This window comes from Pteronotus mesoamericanus, unplaced genomic scaffold, assembly GCF_021234165.1.
Source record: "Pteronotus mesoamericanus isolate MK-2021 breed Mesoamerican mustached bat unplaced genomic scaffold, CSHL_Meso_final contig_78, whole genome shotgun sequence".
Taxonomy (NCBI): Eukaryota; Metazoa; Chordata; class Mammalia; order Chiroptera; family Mormoopidae; genus Pteronotus; species Pteronotus mesoamericanus.
Genome location: NW_026555258.1, coordinates 6,842,312 through 6,861,754, shown reverse-complemented (window position 1 = coordinate 6,861,754; position 19,443 = coordinate 6,842,312). Strand labels below are relative to the sequence as shown.

The 19,443-nt window shown below is 47.3% G+C and overlaps 1 protein-coding gene across 1 annotated transcript in view; it reads left to right on the top strand.

The window, feature by feature from the left end:
• Positions 1–19,443, top strand: part of LOC129079261 (zinc finger and BTB domain-containing protein 34) — a 265,100-nt gene that overhangs the window by 109,944 nt on the left and 135,713 nt on the right. The window contains exons 5-7 of the mRNA XM_054584360.1: positions 734–817; positions 9,800–9,889; positions 12,628–12,720. Coding sequence (XP_054440335.1) covers positions 734–817; positions 9,800–9,889; positions 12,628–12,720 — 267 coding nt within the window. The remainder of the gene's footprint in view (positions 1–733; positions 818–9,799; positions 9,890–12,627; positions 12,721–19,443) is intronic.

The following is a 19,443-nucleotide window of genomic DNA, read 5'->3' as shown; positions in this document are numbered from 1 at the left end:
TCCAGGAATGGAGGATGTCATGTAGCTGATGAAATCTGAGATTCTCCAGCCAGATCTTAATTTTAAGTTTGCCTGTGGGGGATGGATCCTACCAGTTAAAACATTACGTCCTCCCCTGACTGATGTGGCTCAGTTGGTTAGAGCGTTGTCCTGTAGCTGAAGGGTTGCTGGTTCGATTCCTGGTCAGGGCACGTGCCTGGGTTGCAGGTTTGGTTCACCATCTGGGCACATATCCCGAGTCCAAATGTGTACAATCTCTGGTTTGGTCACATGCAATTCCCAGTCTGGGTGCATAATGGAAACAACCAATCAGTGCTTCTCTCTTACATCAATGTTTCTCTTCCTTCCTCTCTCTCTAAAAGCCAGGAAAAAGTGTCCTCAAGTGAGGATAAAACAAAATAAAAAAAATTAAAAACACTATGTGCTCTCTCAGACAGTTTGCATCAAGAAGGTCCCAGAGAAACTAGCAGAGTAGCAGCAGTGGGATTAAGAATATTTTGGCACAGAAGTCCTGGAAACGGCAGCGGGCCACTTCTCCTCACCTCTAGGGGTCCCAGGAAGCGCCTCACCTAGACTTCCTCTCCAGAGGAGGAGCATCTTCTCACCCTGGTGAAGCTGTGGATGGCCAAGGCTCAGCTGTTTCCCACTTTCATGTCCACGTTCCAATTAGATGCCCCTGGCGTGTTTGCATCCCGATTAGAATCACTGTTGAAATTGACTCTTTGCTTCCTAGGAACTAGCCAGCTGTGGATGGAGTAAGAAGGAGAAACATAGTCTTGCCCCAAACGTTGTGGCCTTTACCCGGAGGTTTAACCAGGTAAGCAACCCTTGCATGTGCCTGCCCAGATGGCAGTGTTGTCCCCGGTAGGCTGGGAGCCCTGCCAGGGTTCAATCCCAGGCACCTGGCCCCAGGTCCGGTTCAGGTCCGGACCCATCTTCCTGAACTCCCCCCGACCATCACCCATTCTTGGGCATCACAGGCCTTTTCATCACACTGCAGGTGGAGCTGAACACGTCTTTCCCGCGTTTAAATTGCTCCAGTGGCTTCCAATTCCACCTAAGCTAAGGTTCAAGCACTTTCGTTGCCCGGCAGGGTCCTGCATGGTGGACCTGGTCTGCAGCCACCCTGGCCTGCCTTCTCTTTCCTGATGCACCGTATTTCTGCCCTGTCAGGCTTCTATACATTTCATAGATCTCAGCTCAGAATTCCTCCTCCCTGTTCAGCCTCCAGACAGATCTCAGCCCGAAGGTCACTTGCTGGGGGAGCCTTCCGTGAATCCCCAGCCTGTGTAAGATCTCCCCATCGTGCCTTCCCTGGCTGCACCAGTGCCTCTTCCTGTGGCCCTTTCCTTATCTGTCCTCCTGCTGGGTAACTCTGTAGTCTCCATCTTCTTTGCCAGTCTGTGGGCTCCACGAGGGCAGGAACCATGTCTCCCTTGTTCGTCACCGCATCCCCCATCACTTTGCCCAATGTCAGGCATGTAATGGGTCCTCAGTAAATATATGCGGAATGAATGAATGAGGTGCTCAGGAAATATTCCTTCAATGGAATTTCTTCGAATTCCTGATGGCATGGTCAGTGGCCTCCTATGTGCTACTACAGGCCGACTTGATAGGAAGGACCCTTTGTCCACGTATGGAGATCTGCATCCCTACTTATGGAATGACAATGGAGACTTGAACCAGCTAAAGGGGGTGGCTTCTGATTGCTCTGTTAGATCTCCCAGAACATGATCTTCAGTAAAAAACACCCTGTAAGACTCCCTTGGGATAGACCAAACCCCAAAATGGTGTTGTTGACAGTTTTCTTCCTTTCTGCTGTTTTTCTAGTTTCAAATGAGGGCAGTGGCCTAGAGGTTGCACAGTGTGCATGACTGGACCTCTGGGTGATGGGCCTGGGCTTCCTTTGGCCCTTCCCTCCAGCTGGGCGTTCCCTCTCTGAAATGCTGGGTCCGGTGCATCACCATTGCTCAGTCCTCTCCAGGCTTCCCCAGCCTCGGCTGTAGCCCGAGTATAGCAGGGGCCTCAGAGGGACACCAGCTTGTAGTCCTAAGACCAAAGCTGGAGTTAACATTACTGTTATTTTATGAGCTATAATAGGAACTAAGAGAGTCCTGGATACATCTGCGGCAGGGACTGTACACCATTTGTTTTTGAAAAAGGAAGTTCTGAAGCCTTTTTCTTTGTTTTCAAAATATTTTCCTTTTCAACTAAGCTTAGTCTTAAAAAAAAAAAAAAAGTGCACACACACTATCAAGGGATTCATAGTTTCCTTAGCAAAACTGTCTGACCAGGAGCCAGTTCCACTCCACCTCTGACTGGCCGCCGGGCTCCCGGAGGAGGCCACTGGGGGCCCTGATGTCATCTGCTTTGCACGCAGAGGCCAGGTCAGCTTGGCAAAGGGCAGTGTGGCTTGTTCCGCGAACAACTGCATTGTGTCCAGATCAGACCCATAAAGCGAGCCAGAATGAATTTGCATTTCCCCAAATGATGCTCAGAGAGTTGGTCTTCCTGCCGGCCTGTCAGCTACACAGAGTGCGTAGCTCTTGGACATAGTCCTGGTACCTCCGGTTTGAAAACTGGCCAGCGGCCAGGTCTGGTCAGCCACCCGGACTGCGTTCTCTGAGATAAACTGATTGGCATCCTCTCCTGGCAGACTTCCATATGTGAGAACAAGCCTCCCCACCAGACTCCAGATAAAGGAAAGCAGGTCACTTACCTTTTCTGAGCCTCAGTTTCCTTATCTATAATAGTAACAGTACTCACCTTGCACGGTTGTTATGAAAATGAAATGAAAAAGGCACTCCAGTGGAAAGGAGAGCTGACTATGGAAATATAGAAAGATTCTTGGGCAGAAACGATGGCCCAGATGAAACAGAGGTTGTGACTTTGAAAGTGGCCCCAGTGCCTGAAGGTAGAGCGTTTTCTGTAGTTGCACTTTGCAGGCTGGGAGTAAGGACATACGAAGGGCAAATTTTAGGGTCCATCCCCAGTGGGAGCCTAGCAAAGCTGACTTTTTTGAAGGACTAAGAACGGGGCTCCAGGGAGTGGTGAGAAGGAAGGACAGGCACGGTGGGGGCTTAAGGACAAGGTAAGAACCAGAAAGTTGAAAGGTTGTGGCCCAAGACTGGAATTTAAAGTCTCTGGTGCAGAGCAGTTCTGGATAGTTAGGAGGAGGAGGTGACTGAAGTGGTAGGTGGGTAATCGTTGCTGAAGTGGTAAAGTGACCTTGAGGCTGTGGTCATTCACAGTGATGCTGAAGTTGCCCAAGGACGAAGGCAGGGTTTTGTATGGAGTGGATCAGATCCTGAGCTGTTTATCATTTCAATTGTTTTTTTACCCTGTTCAGATCTCAGAAAAGGGAGAGGAAGGATCATATATAAAGAGCCTTCTCAGACTAGCTCTTTCACTTAGCAATATCCATTTAAGATTCATCCATGTCTGTATATGGCTTGATGTCTTTTTTTTAATGAATGCTATTCCATTGTATGGATATGGCAGTTATTCATTGTATGAATGCTATTCCATTGTATGGATATTGCATTTGTTTATAGCAGTTTTATTCACCTATTGAAGGATGTCTTATTTACTTCCAGCTTTTGATGATTATCAATAAAACTGCTATAAACAAATGCATGTTGTGTGTGTGTGTGTGTGTGTGTGTGTGTGTGTGTGTGTCTCTGTCTGTCTCTCTCTCCGTAAGATTTCAAGGGAGCTGGGTAAATACCTAGGAGCACAATTACTGGACTGTGTCAGCACCTTTGTGCATTATCACAAGCAACAAATGAGCATTTGTGTTGCCTCAGATCTTTGCCGGCAGTTAGTGTTAGGGCTTTACACCTGTATTTATTTCCTTATTTAATCCACTCTAATGGTGTGTGGTAATCCCATTTTCCTTTGCTTTATCCAGCCACTCCTGGGTACCTCACAGGAAGAGCAGGGGGGATTGTCACACAGGAGCGGCATGTCAATGTCAGCATGGCCCCTGGGTGAGGGGAAAGAACGTTTTGTTATATAAGGTCAGGTGAGGGACCTAGGGTTGAAAACACTCAGGGAGGACATAATCAAGGGTTTTCAAGTAACTGAGAGGTTCTTATGGGGAAGCTGAGTAAGTTTAACCTGTGGGGCCTAATCCGTAAGTGCAAGGACCAGGGGGTAGGAGTGGGGAGGCAGTTGCTTCACCCTAATACGAGGTAGCTCCCTTCCTGTGAAAGCTGAGGCAGAGACCAGGCAGGGCTTTACCACAGTGACTGTAAAACATCACTGTGGGGAGGGGCTGAGGAGTAGGGTGGGGCTTTGAAGTCCCCCAGGTTTCTAACTCCAGGTTTCTAAGGAAAATGTGAATGGACTTAGGAGAAATTTATGGCAAAATAGATTTCTCATAGGAAAAGACAATTTTTTTAACCTGATTTTTTCTTTATTTTATGCTTTGATTATTTTCTTTCTGGTTGATTGAAATTCTTTGTGTTCATAGCTATTCTGCTTTATTCATCTATAATACTGTTGTGAAATTTCCCAGGGGAAATCTTAGTCTTCAGGGACAAAACTATCTAATTATACCACTGGAACAATAATAGGGATAATAATAGCTTGTGTGTTTTAAAAGCTTATTAGCACTATGACCAAGTGGTGTTTATTCCAGGTATGCATAACTGGTTCAACAGTTGAAAATCAGCTAATGTAATCCATTGTATTTGTAGGCGAAAGAAGTAGTCATATATTTATACCAATTGATTCAAAAAAATATTGACAAAATTCGATACCCCTTCATGACAAAAAGAAAATCTCAGCAAATTAGGAATCTAGGGGAACTTTTCAACTTAATAAAATTTTCAATCTACAAAAATTTTGTAGCCAATGTTACACTGAATGATGAGACACTAGGTGTTCTCCCCCGAAGAGTGGGAACAAGGCAAAGATATGCTCTGTTACCACTTCCATTCAACGTTATATTGGAAGTCCTGACCAATGCAATAAGACAAGAAACAAAAGATATACAGATTGAAAAGAAAGAAATAAAACTGTCTTTATGTACAGATGGCATGACTGTCTATGTAGAAAATCTCAAATCTATTTAAAAATAAACTCATGGAACTAATAAGTGAGTATAGTATACCAAGGTTGCAGTTTACAAGATCAATATACAAAAGCTTTCCTATACCAGCAATGAAGAATTGGAATCATAAATTTAAAAACAATTTTCAATAACATGCGCACACACACACAAAGGAGTATCTAGGTGTAAAACTAACAAGTATGTAGAGGTTCTATATGCAGAAAACTATAAAATACAGATGCAAAAACTCAAAGTAGATGGAAATTCATAGAGTTATATTCTATCTTCAGGGATTAGAAGATTCATTATTAAGATATCAGTTAATCTCAGAAAGCTATTTTATAAATATCAATAAACTGATTTGAAAGTTTATATGGATAAGCTAAAGACATAGAATTACCAAAACAATACTGAAAAAGAACAAAGTCAGAGGACTCACTCTACCTGATCTCAAGACTGACAATGAAGCTATAGTAATCAAGAAGCATGGTATTGACCAAAGACTAGACATCTAGAACAATGGAACAGAATAAACCCACACAAACATAGTCACGTCGTCTTTTTTAAAAGGTTTTATTTATTTTAGAGAGAGAAAAGGAGGGAGAAAGAGGGAGAGAAACATCCATGTGTGAGAGAAACATCCATTGGTTGCCTCTCTCATGCCCCCAGTCAGGGACCTGTCCCACAACCCAGGCATGTGCCCTGACCAGGAATGGAACCAGTGACCTCTCATTTTGCGGGATGACACCCAACCCGCTGAGCCATTGCCAGTTAGAGCTAGTTACCTGGTCTTTGACAAATGCATGAGGACCTTGAATGGAGAAAGGGTGATTTCTCAACAAGTGATGCTGGAATAATTAATTGGAATTTTTTGCACATATAAAAAATATTAGCCTAGACACAGACTCTAGACCTTTCATAAAAATTAACTCAAAATGGATCATAGACCTAAATGTAAAAGTCAAAACTATAAAACTTCTAGGAAAAAACATAGAAGAAAATCTATGTGATCTTTGGTGATAGGTTATTAGATATAATACCATAGGTACAACCCATGAAAGAAAAACTTGAAAAGTTGGACTTCATTAAAATTAAAATTTTCCACTCTGCAAAAGACACTGCTAAGAGACTAAAGAGACTAAGCATAGACTGGGAACACTATTTGCAAAACACATATCTGATAAAAGCCTCGTATCCAAAATATACTCCAAAAATTCAACAATAAGAAACAACCCAATTAAAAAATGGGCAAAAGATCTGGACACTTCACCGAAGAAAATGTGCAGATGACAAATAAAAGTGAAAAGATGCTCAACATCATTTGTCATTGGGAAAATGCAAAACACTACATACCTATTAAAATGGCTAAAAATACAGGAAAAAAAAAAAACCCTGATAAAGTACCAGTTACTAACAAATTCCTACAACAACGCAAACTCTCATTCATTGCTGGTGGGAATGCAAAACTGTACAGATACAACCCAGTAATTGTACAGTTAGGTATTTGGTTTCTAATGCTATTGATTACTAAAAGGAACCCAGGCAAGTTTAGGACTGGGGCAAGAAATGTAAGATGAGCCTGTACATCTTATAGTGCCAGAAAGTTAAGGAAATGCTCAAACAAGCCAACAAACCAAAACAGTGCTGGGGCTATGTCAAAGGGAAGGGACAAGGGAACCAACTGAAAGAGTCTCAGTGGCCAAAGCTGGAACAACTTGAGCAACAAAATAAATAACGTGGTATTGGATTATAACTCAAAGTATAAAATAAGTATATGTGAGTCCCTTCTGATATAAGTGATTGAATAAATGAATGGAGGAGACAAGGCAAACCTTCTATGCAGAAGAATTCCAAATAATTTATGTAGATATTTTGCCTTCTAGAAGGTGGAGCACAGTTGCCCACTTTCCTGTCTATTGACTTCCTTGAAAAGTTTGAGGTTAAAGTATTATTTATGTAACCAGTTCCTTATTGATGGACATTTTGTTTTTTCTCTTCTTTTGCTTTATAAATAGTACTTCATGAATCTTTGTACATCTATCCCTCTAAATTTTTATATATTCATAAGGTAAATATTCTAGGGAGAATATAACCTTATCATCTTGAAAGATATATTCATTGTTCTTCAAAATGTTCCTGTGAACTTATATTTCCCAAAACAGCGTATAAAAGTACCAACCTCTCCACACTTTTGGTACAATATATGACTCACAAAGGGTTAATGTATTTTCTTTAATATACAGAGGCCATTTACTAATCAATAGTAAGAGGGCAGATGTCCCAATAGAAAGATGGGTGAAGGACCTGAGCAGGTAATTCGCAAGGCAAATAGTATAAGTGGCCTATAAATATTTGTAACCAAAAAAAAAAAAAAAACCCTGAAAAAAGTGCAAAAAAAGTTAACTGAGTAGTCATGAAAGAAATGCAAAATAGAAACAGTGAGACATTTTCTTATGCCTGAGTTTAGTAAAGAAGAAAGGAGTTGTAATAGCTGGTATATTTGCCCATGTGTGGGAACATGGATCTGCTCAAACTTGATGATAGATAAACAAATAGACCTTTTAGAGGCCAAGTTTTTTATATATACTTTTGAAAAAAGGGTACACATACTCTTATTTACTCTGTCTTACAGGAATTTATTCTAAAACCTTAATTAAAACTGTAAAGATACATGTATAAATATTTTCACTACAGCAACAAAATAAATAGCAACCCAACAATAGGGGGTTACTTAATGGTTATATATCCCTAAGATGAAATACTTAGCAGCTGCTAAAAATTATATACTAGAAGAATATTTATTCACTCATAAAAATTCTTGTGACAGTATGATTAATATGTACCAGTTTAGTTGAAAAATAGAAATGTAAGCTCTTCATATGGAAAAAAGACTAGAAGAACACATCCCACAATGTTTATCACAGTGGTCTGTATGTGCAAATGAAGTTGCACGTGATTTGTCTTTTGTGCTTATCTCTTTCTCTTGTTTTCTGCATTAAGCTTCTCTTAGATTTTAGTTAGAAAAGAGAATTTAAAATATTTAAAACTGCTCATCCTACCTTTGCAGTGTCTTTCTTATCTGCCCCTTCTCTCCATCTGCTTCAGCATGGCCCTAGTTCAGGCCTCCCTTCTCTCCTGTGGACCCTTGCACCAGCTCCCCGCTGCGTGTCCCTACAAGGGATCTAGCCTGTCATTCTTCTGCTCAGAAGCCTCTGGGACTCTCCCCATGTGAATGATCTTCTTATGACTTCGTTGCTCCAGACGCCCACAACTGGGCTTTCACGGCCCTTTTTAACCTCCCTCACTACCCCCAGCCCACAGAGCCCCTGCCACAGCAGCCCTGCCAGCCTCTTCAGTCTCCCTGGTCTTAGTGTTTACAGCCACACCCCAGTGCTGCCTTTACCTGTTCAAAGCCTACCCATCCCCCAAGGCCTGCCTCCTCCAAGAAACCTGCCTCTGTCATCGCCTCCCGCATACTCCAGGGCAGACCATGATCACTGGCTGCTTTTTAATACAGTGATTTCTCGAGGGTCCCGCCTCCTCCCTTCGGTCACCTTCCTGTCGGGCAAGCACCGTTGGGGTCTGGACTCAGCAGCGCCTGCAGCCTGCGCACAGTGAGGGCCTCGCGCAAGTCCGCTGGATGGAACTGACCCACGGTGCCTCCTCATACCGCATGCTATAGATCAGAGTCAGCTCTGCCATGTTCCACAATTATGCCTTTAATATGTGTGACTTTTTGGCATGCAGGAACCTATTAAATTATACAGTACACATAAATGATCACACTTGAGCTTATGTGGCATAAAAAGGTACATGTATTAAAATATATGGTTTATGGTCATATCACTGTATCCAGAATACCTTTCTCCCATAACTACCTATTAAACATTTGAGTCTGAACTTAATTTTAGGCAGTTCCTTGGAAAAAATGATTCTATGGAAACCGGGGCCTATCCTGGAGGCAACCACAGATAATTATGTAGAGAAAACTTCTCTATAATATTCCTGATTCATGGGAAAAGCGAAGTTTTGACTCTTGGTTACGTTTTCCTTGTTTTCTCATTGAAAAATGACAGCACTTGAGTAGCAAGAATACATTTTGTTGCAGCAGTAAACGAGCTTTGTTAACTCTAGAATATCCTTAACCTGCCTTCCTTTATGGAACTTTGAAATAATTACATTTAAATTAGTGTTTGGGTGACCCTATCCTAGAAGATTAAACTTGTTAACATTGCACAAATATTGGTAAATTCTTCTTGTCTTACGTCTGGCTGGGGAGATGGATATCGTGGGTGGTACTGCCAGTACGCATATCCCTCTGGCCACTCTCCACCTGTCCATTGTCCATCCACCTATCCACCCACCTATGGTCTTCCCATAGCTGGAATCCTTCTGAGTAGGAGTCCTGTCTGATTCATCTCAAAATTCCCTGCAGTGCTTTGAGAGAGACTCACATGTCGGGGCGGCCCAGTGACTCCCTGGGAGGACGATGAAAGCACTCATTTCTCACAGCCCCACTGTGTGCGTTGGGGAGGTGGTGATGGGAACAGGGGACACGTTGGCTGAGCTGGTGTCATAAAGGGGCCTTCAATCTCGCACAACCCTCGGCTGTGCTCTCCCAGCCTCCTAGCCTCTTGGAAATCCCATTAAGTGGTGGGGAAGGGTGACATCGGTGGCCTGGCACTTAATAGCTTCTTTGGTGTGTGTCTGTGTCTGTCTGTGTCTGTGTATTTGACTCCACAGGTCAGTTTTTGGGTCGTAAGAGAAATTCTAACAGCACAGACTTTAAAAATAAGGGCAGAAATCCTGAGCCATTTTGTGAAAATAGCCAAGGTAAGCTGGTTTTTTTCCTCCCCCTCCTTTCCTTTCTTTGTCCCAAAAATGTGTTTCCTCCATCATTTGGGAGCAGCTTTGCTCTGGGCCTGCTGGGCAGGGTTCAAACAGGGGGCTGTGGCCTGACTGGCGCAGACGCAGGCAGCTGTGAGAGCGGCCTGGCTGCCCGCGCGGGCCCGCAGCCCCCACGTGTGCCCTGGCAGCAAGCCTCTCCGCCCCGCGTTTTGGCGGCCAGCTGTTCCGCTTCGCCTTTCACACCCTCCATGAGGCCCCAGGGGTAGCTGTTCACCCTCCCACTTCAGATTTGGCGAGTGCTGGGGCTGATGGGTTTGAGGTAGCATTGATGTTTGTGGTGCCATCACATCCTGCGCAACTTTGTCCCCAGTCAGTGAAGCTCACCTCTCCCATTCTGAGCTTAAGACCTGGGCCGGATGACCCTGTGGCCCCCCCTCCCAGCCCCTGCCCCTGGGCCTGATGAGTTCTGTCTTCATCAGTTGTTGGGTACCAGCCTCACGTCTGCATCCCACCTTCGGCCTCCTCTTCCCTCACCTTGGCCAGCCCAGGCTGTGGCCCCAGGGGCCTTTCTGGACCACTCTCACCAGTCACACGGCCAACTCCTCCCTTACACTGCTCCCCACTACCAGGTGCGCCTGGCTCGCGGCAGAGCACGGCTCGCTCTGGCTCACGCCTTGTGTCGAGTGCGCACGCTGTCTTCCTGCTCAGCCCCTAGGCCAGCTAGCCCTCACGGAGGCCCCCATGACCAGGCCCAGTAGCAGGCGCCTTGCCAAAGTGATTGCATTCGATGCTCACATTATTATCATCCCGTTTCCAAATGATGAAAGGGAGGCCTACAGAGGTGAGTGTCCGTAGCCCAGGGCCCCCCCCAGAGAATCAGGGGGCGCCTCCCTGCTTTCAGGGGGGCTTCTCTCCTGCCTGCCGCCGATGGGATGGCTAAGGGCGTCCATCTATAAAGTACATACATTCCAGGCAACAGACACTTTTATGTCCTGTGTGTTCTGATGTATGTGGACCAGGCTGGGCTTAATAATACTTGTTGGTGTTAGTGAGTTTGTGCTGGACCACATGAGAAAGTGGGATTAGGTTACAGTCTACCTGGTGCTTTCAGTTTGGAAATGAGTGTATGGTCTCCACCCAGGGGAGCTAAAATGATCCCTTTTAGCCTCTGCCATCTTTTAATGGTGGATCACCATGCTGCACTGTGCCCTGGAATGTTCTTGTATAAGCCCCTCCTTTTTCTGGGCCTTCGTTTGCCATCCATTCAACAAAATGGGTGGGTTAGGACCTTCAGCTCTAAAGAAATTCTGTGACAGGTGTAGCAATTCAGATACATGGGATAAAATTCAGTTCATGCAGAGAAATCTGTTATTGCACGACAGGAAACAATTAGAGAATGCTACAAGATGTGTGAAATGAAGTATGAACTGTGTGGTAAGGGAGAAATGTCCAAATAGGAACAGAGCCATGAAGACTAAGCATAAGGGCTTTTCTTTTATTTGTTCAGTTTGCTAGGCCTTACTGTGCGTTCCCTGAGGGCAGGGATAAAGTCGTGTCTGCCATTGAGGGCCTAATACAGCACACAGTAGGCAAGTGAAAGCAAGCATGGTCCAGGGTGCCAAGGAGATGCACAGACCGTTGTGGGAGCAGATTGGCAGGGGAGTCCCCAGCCGGCCTGGACTTGGGAACGAGGTCAGGAAAAACAGAGTAGAGGAAGTAGCATCTGAGCTTAGAAATACCCAAGATGAGTGATGGGAACGTGCGGGGGGACAAGTCTTCCCAACAAAGAGTGAGCAACCCACATCACCTTGAGTGCCCGCCCTGGCGTCAGGCACAGGTCTAGGCAGTTTACGGGAGCTGTGCCAGGTAGCAGAGGGGCCGCGGCTACCTTCCTCGTTGTGAGTATGAGGATGCCAAGGCTCGGAAGTGGCGCTCAGAAGCAGTGGCCTGTGCCAAAGGACACACAAGTACGGGAGCTGGGACTGGAACCAGTTCTCAGTTCCGTGGAGCCTGCTTACTAACCCAAACGTCACTGCCTCCCAAGAATGAAAAATGGACCTCAGTCCTGTTAGCAGGTTCCCCTCGGCGTAAAAGCAAGGATAGAGCATTTACATTTTTATGCTCTTACCCTCGACTCTGTCTCCTTCTGTTGCCCTCCATGGCAAGGAACTTGTCTGAGACTGAATTGAATCCAAATGTTCTCGCTAATTCGGGGTCTGGTTCGAAGGAGCATGGTCAAGTGGTTGGGAAGCCAGAGCTCTGTCCTCCCAGCTGAGGGGGATTATGCAGAGACGGATAACATCTTTCCTCCGCCTTCTCGTTCCGGCTGTAAGGTAATCACAGAAGACCCGCACTGATATTGTCGCTGATATTGTCGGTGCAGCTGCGGTTTCAGTTTACAAAAGCCTGTCGGGACAGTTCAGATTTGCCGGAAACAAGAACATAGAGGACATTATCAAACCTTATTATGAGCCACATTTCTGTCCAGCAACCAGACTAGTCAGCTTATGAAATTTCGCAAATGTTGTAGATGCAGACTCACCTTTTGACAATTTGAAGGAAAAAGAGCATATGGTTTCTGTGAACTTCCTAGAACTATATTTTCTACATGAGATACTTTAAGTGTAATTGAGTTTCATAAGTATGACATTTGGTAATGCTTGAACGTGTTTTTGTTCTGTTGTTTATAGCAGCAAAATAATCTATTCCATATCTTTTTTCAGAAACTTCTAGAACTCAACAACCTTCATTCTCTCATGTCTGTGGTGTCAGCATTACAAAGTGCGCCCATCTTCAGGCTGACAAAAACCTGGGCTGTAAGTGAACCTTCCTAAGTCTGTGCCTTTGATTGTGGCTGTCATTTTGTCGGTGAAGCTATTCATTCCTTCAGCCCCAGAAGGCTCTCTCAGACGTCTGCCCTGTGCAAACAACAGAGGGCCACTGTGGGTTAACAACATGTTCCTCTCTCCTTCGGTGCCCTTGGCCCGTTTTGGGATGAGGAAGTTGTAAGGGCACTGATGTGGATGGGTTTGGAGCCCCCCAGAGCGGACCTTCCCGCCCCCTGTGTCATCCTGTGCGACGGCTGGGCCAGCGACGTGACTCCTGCCCTCCGCTTGGCTGGCACCCCTCCCTGGCAGTCCCCAGGCTGCCCTGGGAAGGTCTCTGGGCTGATGGTCTGCAGCTGCTGTCGGTTGCTGGCCATACAGCTAGGAGTTTCTCTGGAGAAACCTGTGACCCTCGTGTAAGGAAAAAGGATTTTTTTTTTTTCTGAAGGCCATGGGTAATTTCAGCCCAGAGGTGGAGTCTGATAGTTATATAATTGAGTCTGTAGGAAAGTTTTTCTGCTGTAAAAATACTTGAAAACTATCTCAGACCTCTTTATCCCCCTTAGCCTGGCACGGGGCCGACACGGGAAAGTGATTGCTCTTTCCATAGCTCGTTAGCGTTCACCTCCTGGCCGCCCGGTCCAGGGTCTCTCACAGCCACACAGCCCGAGCCTTTCAAGACCTGTTTATGTCCCACGGAACTGAAGGAAACTATATGGAATTGTCAGCTGTGCTTCTGCAACTCATTTCCCAACTTCTCTCTGCCAGTCTGTGGGGCTGGGCTCTGTTTCATACTTGGCTCGTTCAGGAGCTTTTAAATTTCTTAGGGATTATGCTGTAGGTGATCAGGTTTGAGCCTTGTTTCTTTAAAGTGCAATTTTCCATGGATCTAGCTCAAGCAAAGTTGAGTGAGAAGTGTTAGCGTGGACTCACAAAACTGGTTTGCATTCAGATGCAGATCAGAGCGTGACTCCTGCGGGGCTTGTTTCCCACGTCTGCTCAGAGAGGTCGGCCCAGATGAGCGGTTTTCCATCAGTGCTCTTGGAGCCCTCGGGGTTCTTCAGAGCTGCTCCGGGGGCCACCAGGGGCCGGGGGAGAAGAGGGAGGGTGCCAGGCAGACGGCTTGGGTGCTCTTTCCACCAGAGCAGCTCTGTTCATATCAGCTCTACGCACTGGGCTTCTGGGTGAATTTCAGTTGAGCAATGACTTTGGAGGTTGAAAGCAAGTTTGGGAGCCGCTGGCCTCTGCAGCTGCCGCCAGCCCTGTGATTCCCCGACTCTATCTGAGCTGTGAGGCTTTTTTCAAAAGCTGCTTGGAGATTCTTTTTCAGATGAATTTTCCATCATTTAGATGCTGTTATTATTTCTTGGACTGCTGGGAACTATGTGTGGGCCCAGAGGAATAATTAGGACTCTCATGGTGCATAGACCTTATTATCAATGATATTGTGACTCCTAATGACCCCTCTAGGTTTATAGTTGGTAAGGGGCGATAGGGGGTCTTGCAGGCTGCCTCCCACCCACCTGTCCTGCTAGTGCGAGGACACTGGTTTGCACAGAGCATTTGGGAAATGATGGGGGTGCCAAACACATCATCTTTTCCCTTCATCCTAATCGCCCCAGCCCAGGGGAACTGAGGGCCGCTCCGTACCCTAGACGCTCTCTCCACACCTGTCCTTACCCAGCACACAGCACACCTGCTCTGTAGTTTTGTTTATAGGTCTGCCCCTGCTTCTGCCTGCCTGTCTTCACCATGAGGTCTGATTTTTCCCTGTATCCTGGTGTCCAGCTGAGTATACACTTGTTGCTTGAATTGTATATGTTTATTGTGCTAAATTGAATGCTTCTCTTGCTATTGATGACTGGTAATGAGATTAGCTCTAGAAATATTGCCAAAAAAGAGCTCTTCCTGCATGTCTTCTGATCTGGTACTGGTGAGACCTCACGGGCCCACAGCAGGGAGGAGAGGAACACTGGGGCACGGCTCTTGCCTTTGCGGTCGTCGTCCATCAGAGAAGGAAACTGAGGCTCCAGGAGGTACAGCGACCTGTCCAAGATCACAGAGCTAGTGGGTGCCAGAGCCAATGTGATGCAGCCTTGCCTGGCTGGACCCCATAGCTCATGCTCTTGGCCAGTTTGCCAGGTGGCTTGTCAATGACGGAAGCTGCTGTTGGGATCAGGCCGGGCATAGGGCATGAAGAAGTGGGCACACGCTGCTTGGGAGGTGGGGCTGGAGGAGTGAGGCTGGTGCACTGCCCTGGGGACAGGGCAGGACTGGCTCCCTGGGCTTCCCCAAAACCCTGGGCATCTCAGAAACTTGGACAGAAGTGAGTTACAGGTGTGGGAGGAGAGCCGCCACTTGGTTGCACCCCGGGTGACCCCCAATTCGGGCCACTTGGTCATTAGCTGTAGGACAGGACGGCTTGTTGGCTGGTGTCTGGCTGGCTGCTGAATACCAGCAACTGAGTGAGCTGGGACAGAGCCAAGACTTGACACCAAGCATGGGCCTACACATGGTAGGCCCCTAGTAAACTCTGGCTAGATGCACAGGCAGGGTGGCAGTCACCTTCTGCTGGCCTGGGAAAACATAGGCAGGACCTGATATATCCTGGCACTAGGGCCACTTTGGAATATTGGCTGTCCCAAAGCCACGAGACCTTAGATGTTGTATCAGCCAATTCTGATTTCCTGAATATACACATTACCATGTGTATGTATTCATTCCGTGAATCAAATATTTATTGAATTCCCCTTCCATGCCAGGCCCTAAGGCTCTGCTCAAGGCCCCTGTCTTCATGAGCTTTTTAATGTTATTCAGAGGAGACAAACATGTGATTGAGGGAGAATAAACATATGCCGAGTCTGGATGGCACAAGAAGTAATCGATGTTTGTTGAATGCATGAAGTAATGAACAAAGGACTGTCAGATGGGAACAAAATGAGGCCGAATACTACACCAGGAGGATGTGATAGAAATGAGTGGGTGTTTGGGGAAGGCCTGTCTGACCCCTGAGTAACAAAAGGAGCCAGCTGTGCTAAGATCAAGGTGCTAGCATTCCAGGCAAGGGCGCAGCCAGTGCCAGGTCCCACAGTGGGAAGAAACGCAGAGGCCGGTGGGGCAGGAGCACATTGGACCAGGAGGAGGTGGGCACAAGACGCTGTGGATGGGAAGTGGGACCGGTTATGAGGGGCCTGTGGCCTGGGGGAGGGGCTTAAGTTGTACTCTAAGAGTAGGAAAGGGGTTTAACCAGGAAACTGATGTGATCTGCTTTACAGCTGGTTTTGTTGTTGTTTTTTTTAATTACTGTTGCTACTGTGTGGAAAACAAATTGAGTGCGGGATTCTGGAAGGGGCCAACAGGGGAAATGAGACCTGGTTAGGAGGTTAGGGCCGAACCCAGGAGAGAGGCGGTGCTGGCTGCGAGGGAGGAAGTGGCAGTGGACGCGGAGGAAAGTGTGCTGACAGGGGAGGCATCTGAAGACAGAGTGGGCAGGATTTGCGATGGATGGGATGTTGGAGATGAGGGAAAGAAAGGAAGGGAAGGATGATTCCTAGGGTTTGCGTCTGAGCAACTGGGAAAATGGTGTAACCTGGTTCTGAGAGAAGGCTGACTTATTCATGAGTGACCTGGGGGTATGGAATTCCTGGAGAAGGGGTGAGTCACTCATAGTAATTACAGCCATGTGCCACACATCATACAGACTCATGCATGCACACCCACGCGCACACATATGCACGCAGACACATGCACAGCTTGCTCTGTGCACATTCCTATTGTGATTCACTCTTTCCTACTGAATTGGTCCAGAGATTTTGACTCATCTGCAACAGCAAAGTGAAAACTGAAGTTTCTGGCTGGGAGGACATCTCAGCCGATGGGTCAGGAGGCCTGGCCTACAGGCTGGTGACCTGGAAGGGGAGCTTTCTGAGAAGGGGGCTCTCCCAGACATCTGGAGGCACAGGGCCATCGAGCTGCAGTTCCGAGAATGGCTACTTTGCAAATGTCTGAAGAAGGCAGATGTGTTTTTATTTTGGATTTTAAAGTCTTCCATCCAGGAGGTGTCCCAGTAAGCCCCGTCGATGACGTTGAGAAGGCAGTGACAGGCATGGGCTGCCTGTTCAGGTTTTCCTGAGCCTTGGGTGAGGGGTGAGGAGATGGAAGGCAGAGGAAACCAACATTTGCACCCTCCAGTTGCTCGCTCCCCAGACATTCCTCAGAAATTCCCAATCATGAATTCTGCTGACGTTGCCACCCTCGTGTTCCTTGACATCGTCACAACATTGGACACTGTTCATCACCCTCTTCTTGAAAAATCTCTTTCACTTGACTTGGTGCCCTTTCTGCCGTCTGTTGGCCGGCCCCTCCCTGACTGCTTTTGTTCCTCCTGCCCACTGGGCTTAAAAGTGTTTTGGAGGCTCTGACCCCGGCTCCCACCCTCCCCAATGCATTTCCCATCCCTGGGGGATGTCACCAGCTTGGAGAGCTTCAGCCAGCACCTCCGTGCCCCAGTGGGGGCCGCCTCCTCAGCTCTCAGCCACCCCGGCCTCCTTCCGGAGCCCTAGACCCGCGTTCCCACGCCTGCCCCGCAGAGCCCTCTGCTCACATGTTCCTTCTGCAGCTCACGACTTGGCATGTCTGAAATCCAACTTGGGTTTCCAGGAAGTGACAGCGAGTGCCAGAAGCCTCTCTCAGCAGACTGTGTTTGGGACTTTGAGGCAATATGGCAGACTGAGCTGATGAGGAAAGGCCCCTTCCTCCCGACTGTTTGCTCCAAACACAGAAACACAGACAAATGCTGGATCGAATACAACCAAGTTAAAAACTGAGGAGTGAAGCTGAGCCAGAAGCTAAGAAAGGGAAGTCACTATGTGCTAGAAATAAAGAACGCTGTCCGAGGCAGTGCAGCGAGCAAAGTTCAGTGAAGCTGCTAAGGCCTTCGCTGGGGCGGGGGATGGGAGGTGGTTGTGGCTAGGGTTCTGCTGTGTGTGCAGGGGGAGGGGGCAGTCCAGGCTGCAGACCGCATGAACTTAGCAGGTTGGAAGTCAGCTGCCCACAGGAATCAGCCAGCCCTCAGTGTCACCCCATCAGCAAACTTCTGTTCATCCTGGGGGGCTCCCCAAGGGAGCATGAACAAAATAAGTCACCATTGGAAGACTGTCACTCTGGCCTGTATCTCGACTGGCTGCTGTGAGGTCTGAGTACCACCTGACCTGAATTCCTGAATTGGTGTGGGGATCCCAGGCCAGGAAATAAGGGGCAGTGTCCCATGAAGATTAAGGGTGTGGACCCTTGAAACAAGCCTCTTGACTCAGCTGTGGACCTGCCTCTCCTGGTAAGGATTAAAGGAGGAAAGATAGGAAAAGCATTTAGAATGACGCCCGCCACGCAGTAAGGTCTGGGGAAGTATTAGCTGCTGCTTCGCTGCTGTTGTTACTGTTACTAGTTTCAACTCTTCCTGACTGTTCTCAACTGTGCTGGCAGAGGCTGCCATCCCCATGAGCCAGGCCCTTTTGTTTATGACCTGATGTCATTGTCATCTTCCAGCTGGTCTCCTCGCTTCCGGTATTCTGTCTCCAGTCCTTCCTCGCACCGCTGCTGGAGTGCTCGCCCCAAAACAGAGCTGCGATGTTTCCACTTCCCGGATTAAAGACAGCTTTAGTCTCCCCCAGCCTCTGCTTTGTTGGGAAGCCTGCGCTCACCACTCCTCCAAAGCAGGGTGTTCTGAATGGCCCCTTTGAGGCTGCTTTTTTTAACCCATCATTTGAACTTCATTACCTCCAGTTTCGTATTAGTAATATTTTGTCAGCCAATTTTTAATAATCATTTGGACTTCTAACACTGGACTGCAGTGATCCCGTAGAGTAAGGGAAGATACTGAGCTTGGATGAAAGAGAGGGTCGGCGTGTCACGATGGGTGTTTTGAGAGAAAGTTGTGCTGGGAAATGTGACGTTGGATGGCAGCTTACAGTCACTGAGCATCGTGCAGAGTCAGAGGACATAGTAGAGGCATTTTGACAATGGCAGCAGATGCCAAAAGGTTTCATACCTATTTCACACCTACTTCCTGATCCTGAAAAACAAACTATAAACCTTTCAGCTGTGGCCAGTAGAGCAGCTGCTGCTACCAGTAACGTAGCCACCCATTGCCTCCAGTCGTGTGCAGAAGAGACGCTGAGTTGGCCAGGGGAATTTCCTGTTCCTGCATGGCTGCAGTTGGCTCCTTCTTCCCGCTTTGATTAGTGTTTGCTGTTCGTGCTTAGCTGCTTGTGACTGGCACCCGATTTGCAAGTTGAGCTGACATATCCGGAAAAGTAGAATAAGCAGTCAAAATGGTTATCACATGTCCACGGTATCCAAATGGCCACCTCGAAAACATACTTTGCCAAATGATGAATTTCCATCTCTCTCTTACCTTTCCAGTCTTGTCCAAAGCAACACTTGCCTACGTGTCTGCTCCACTGCTGTGCTCTGGAGCACCGCTGAGCTCCTACCTCCAGGCCACTGCTTGGGCAGTCTTTGGCCTCTGGGTCCTCTCCGGCCCCATCTCTGCTGGTTGAAGTCCTCCAAGACTCGTTTCCGGGACTGCCTCTTCCCGAAGGTGCTTTGCCCCGAGATGGAGTTTTTCTCTCCTTCTAAGGGCCCCCTTCCAGCGTTTCTGACCCTCCCTTGCCTTAGGTAGCCCTGTTCATTGCTCAGCCAGCTTGTACAGATGGG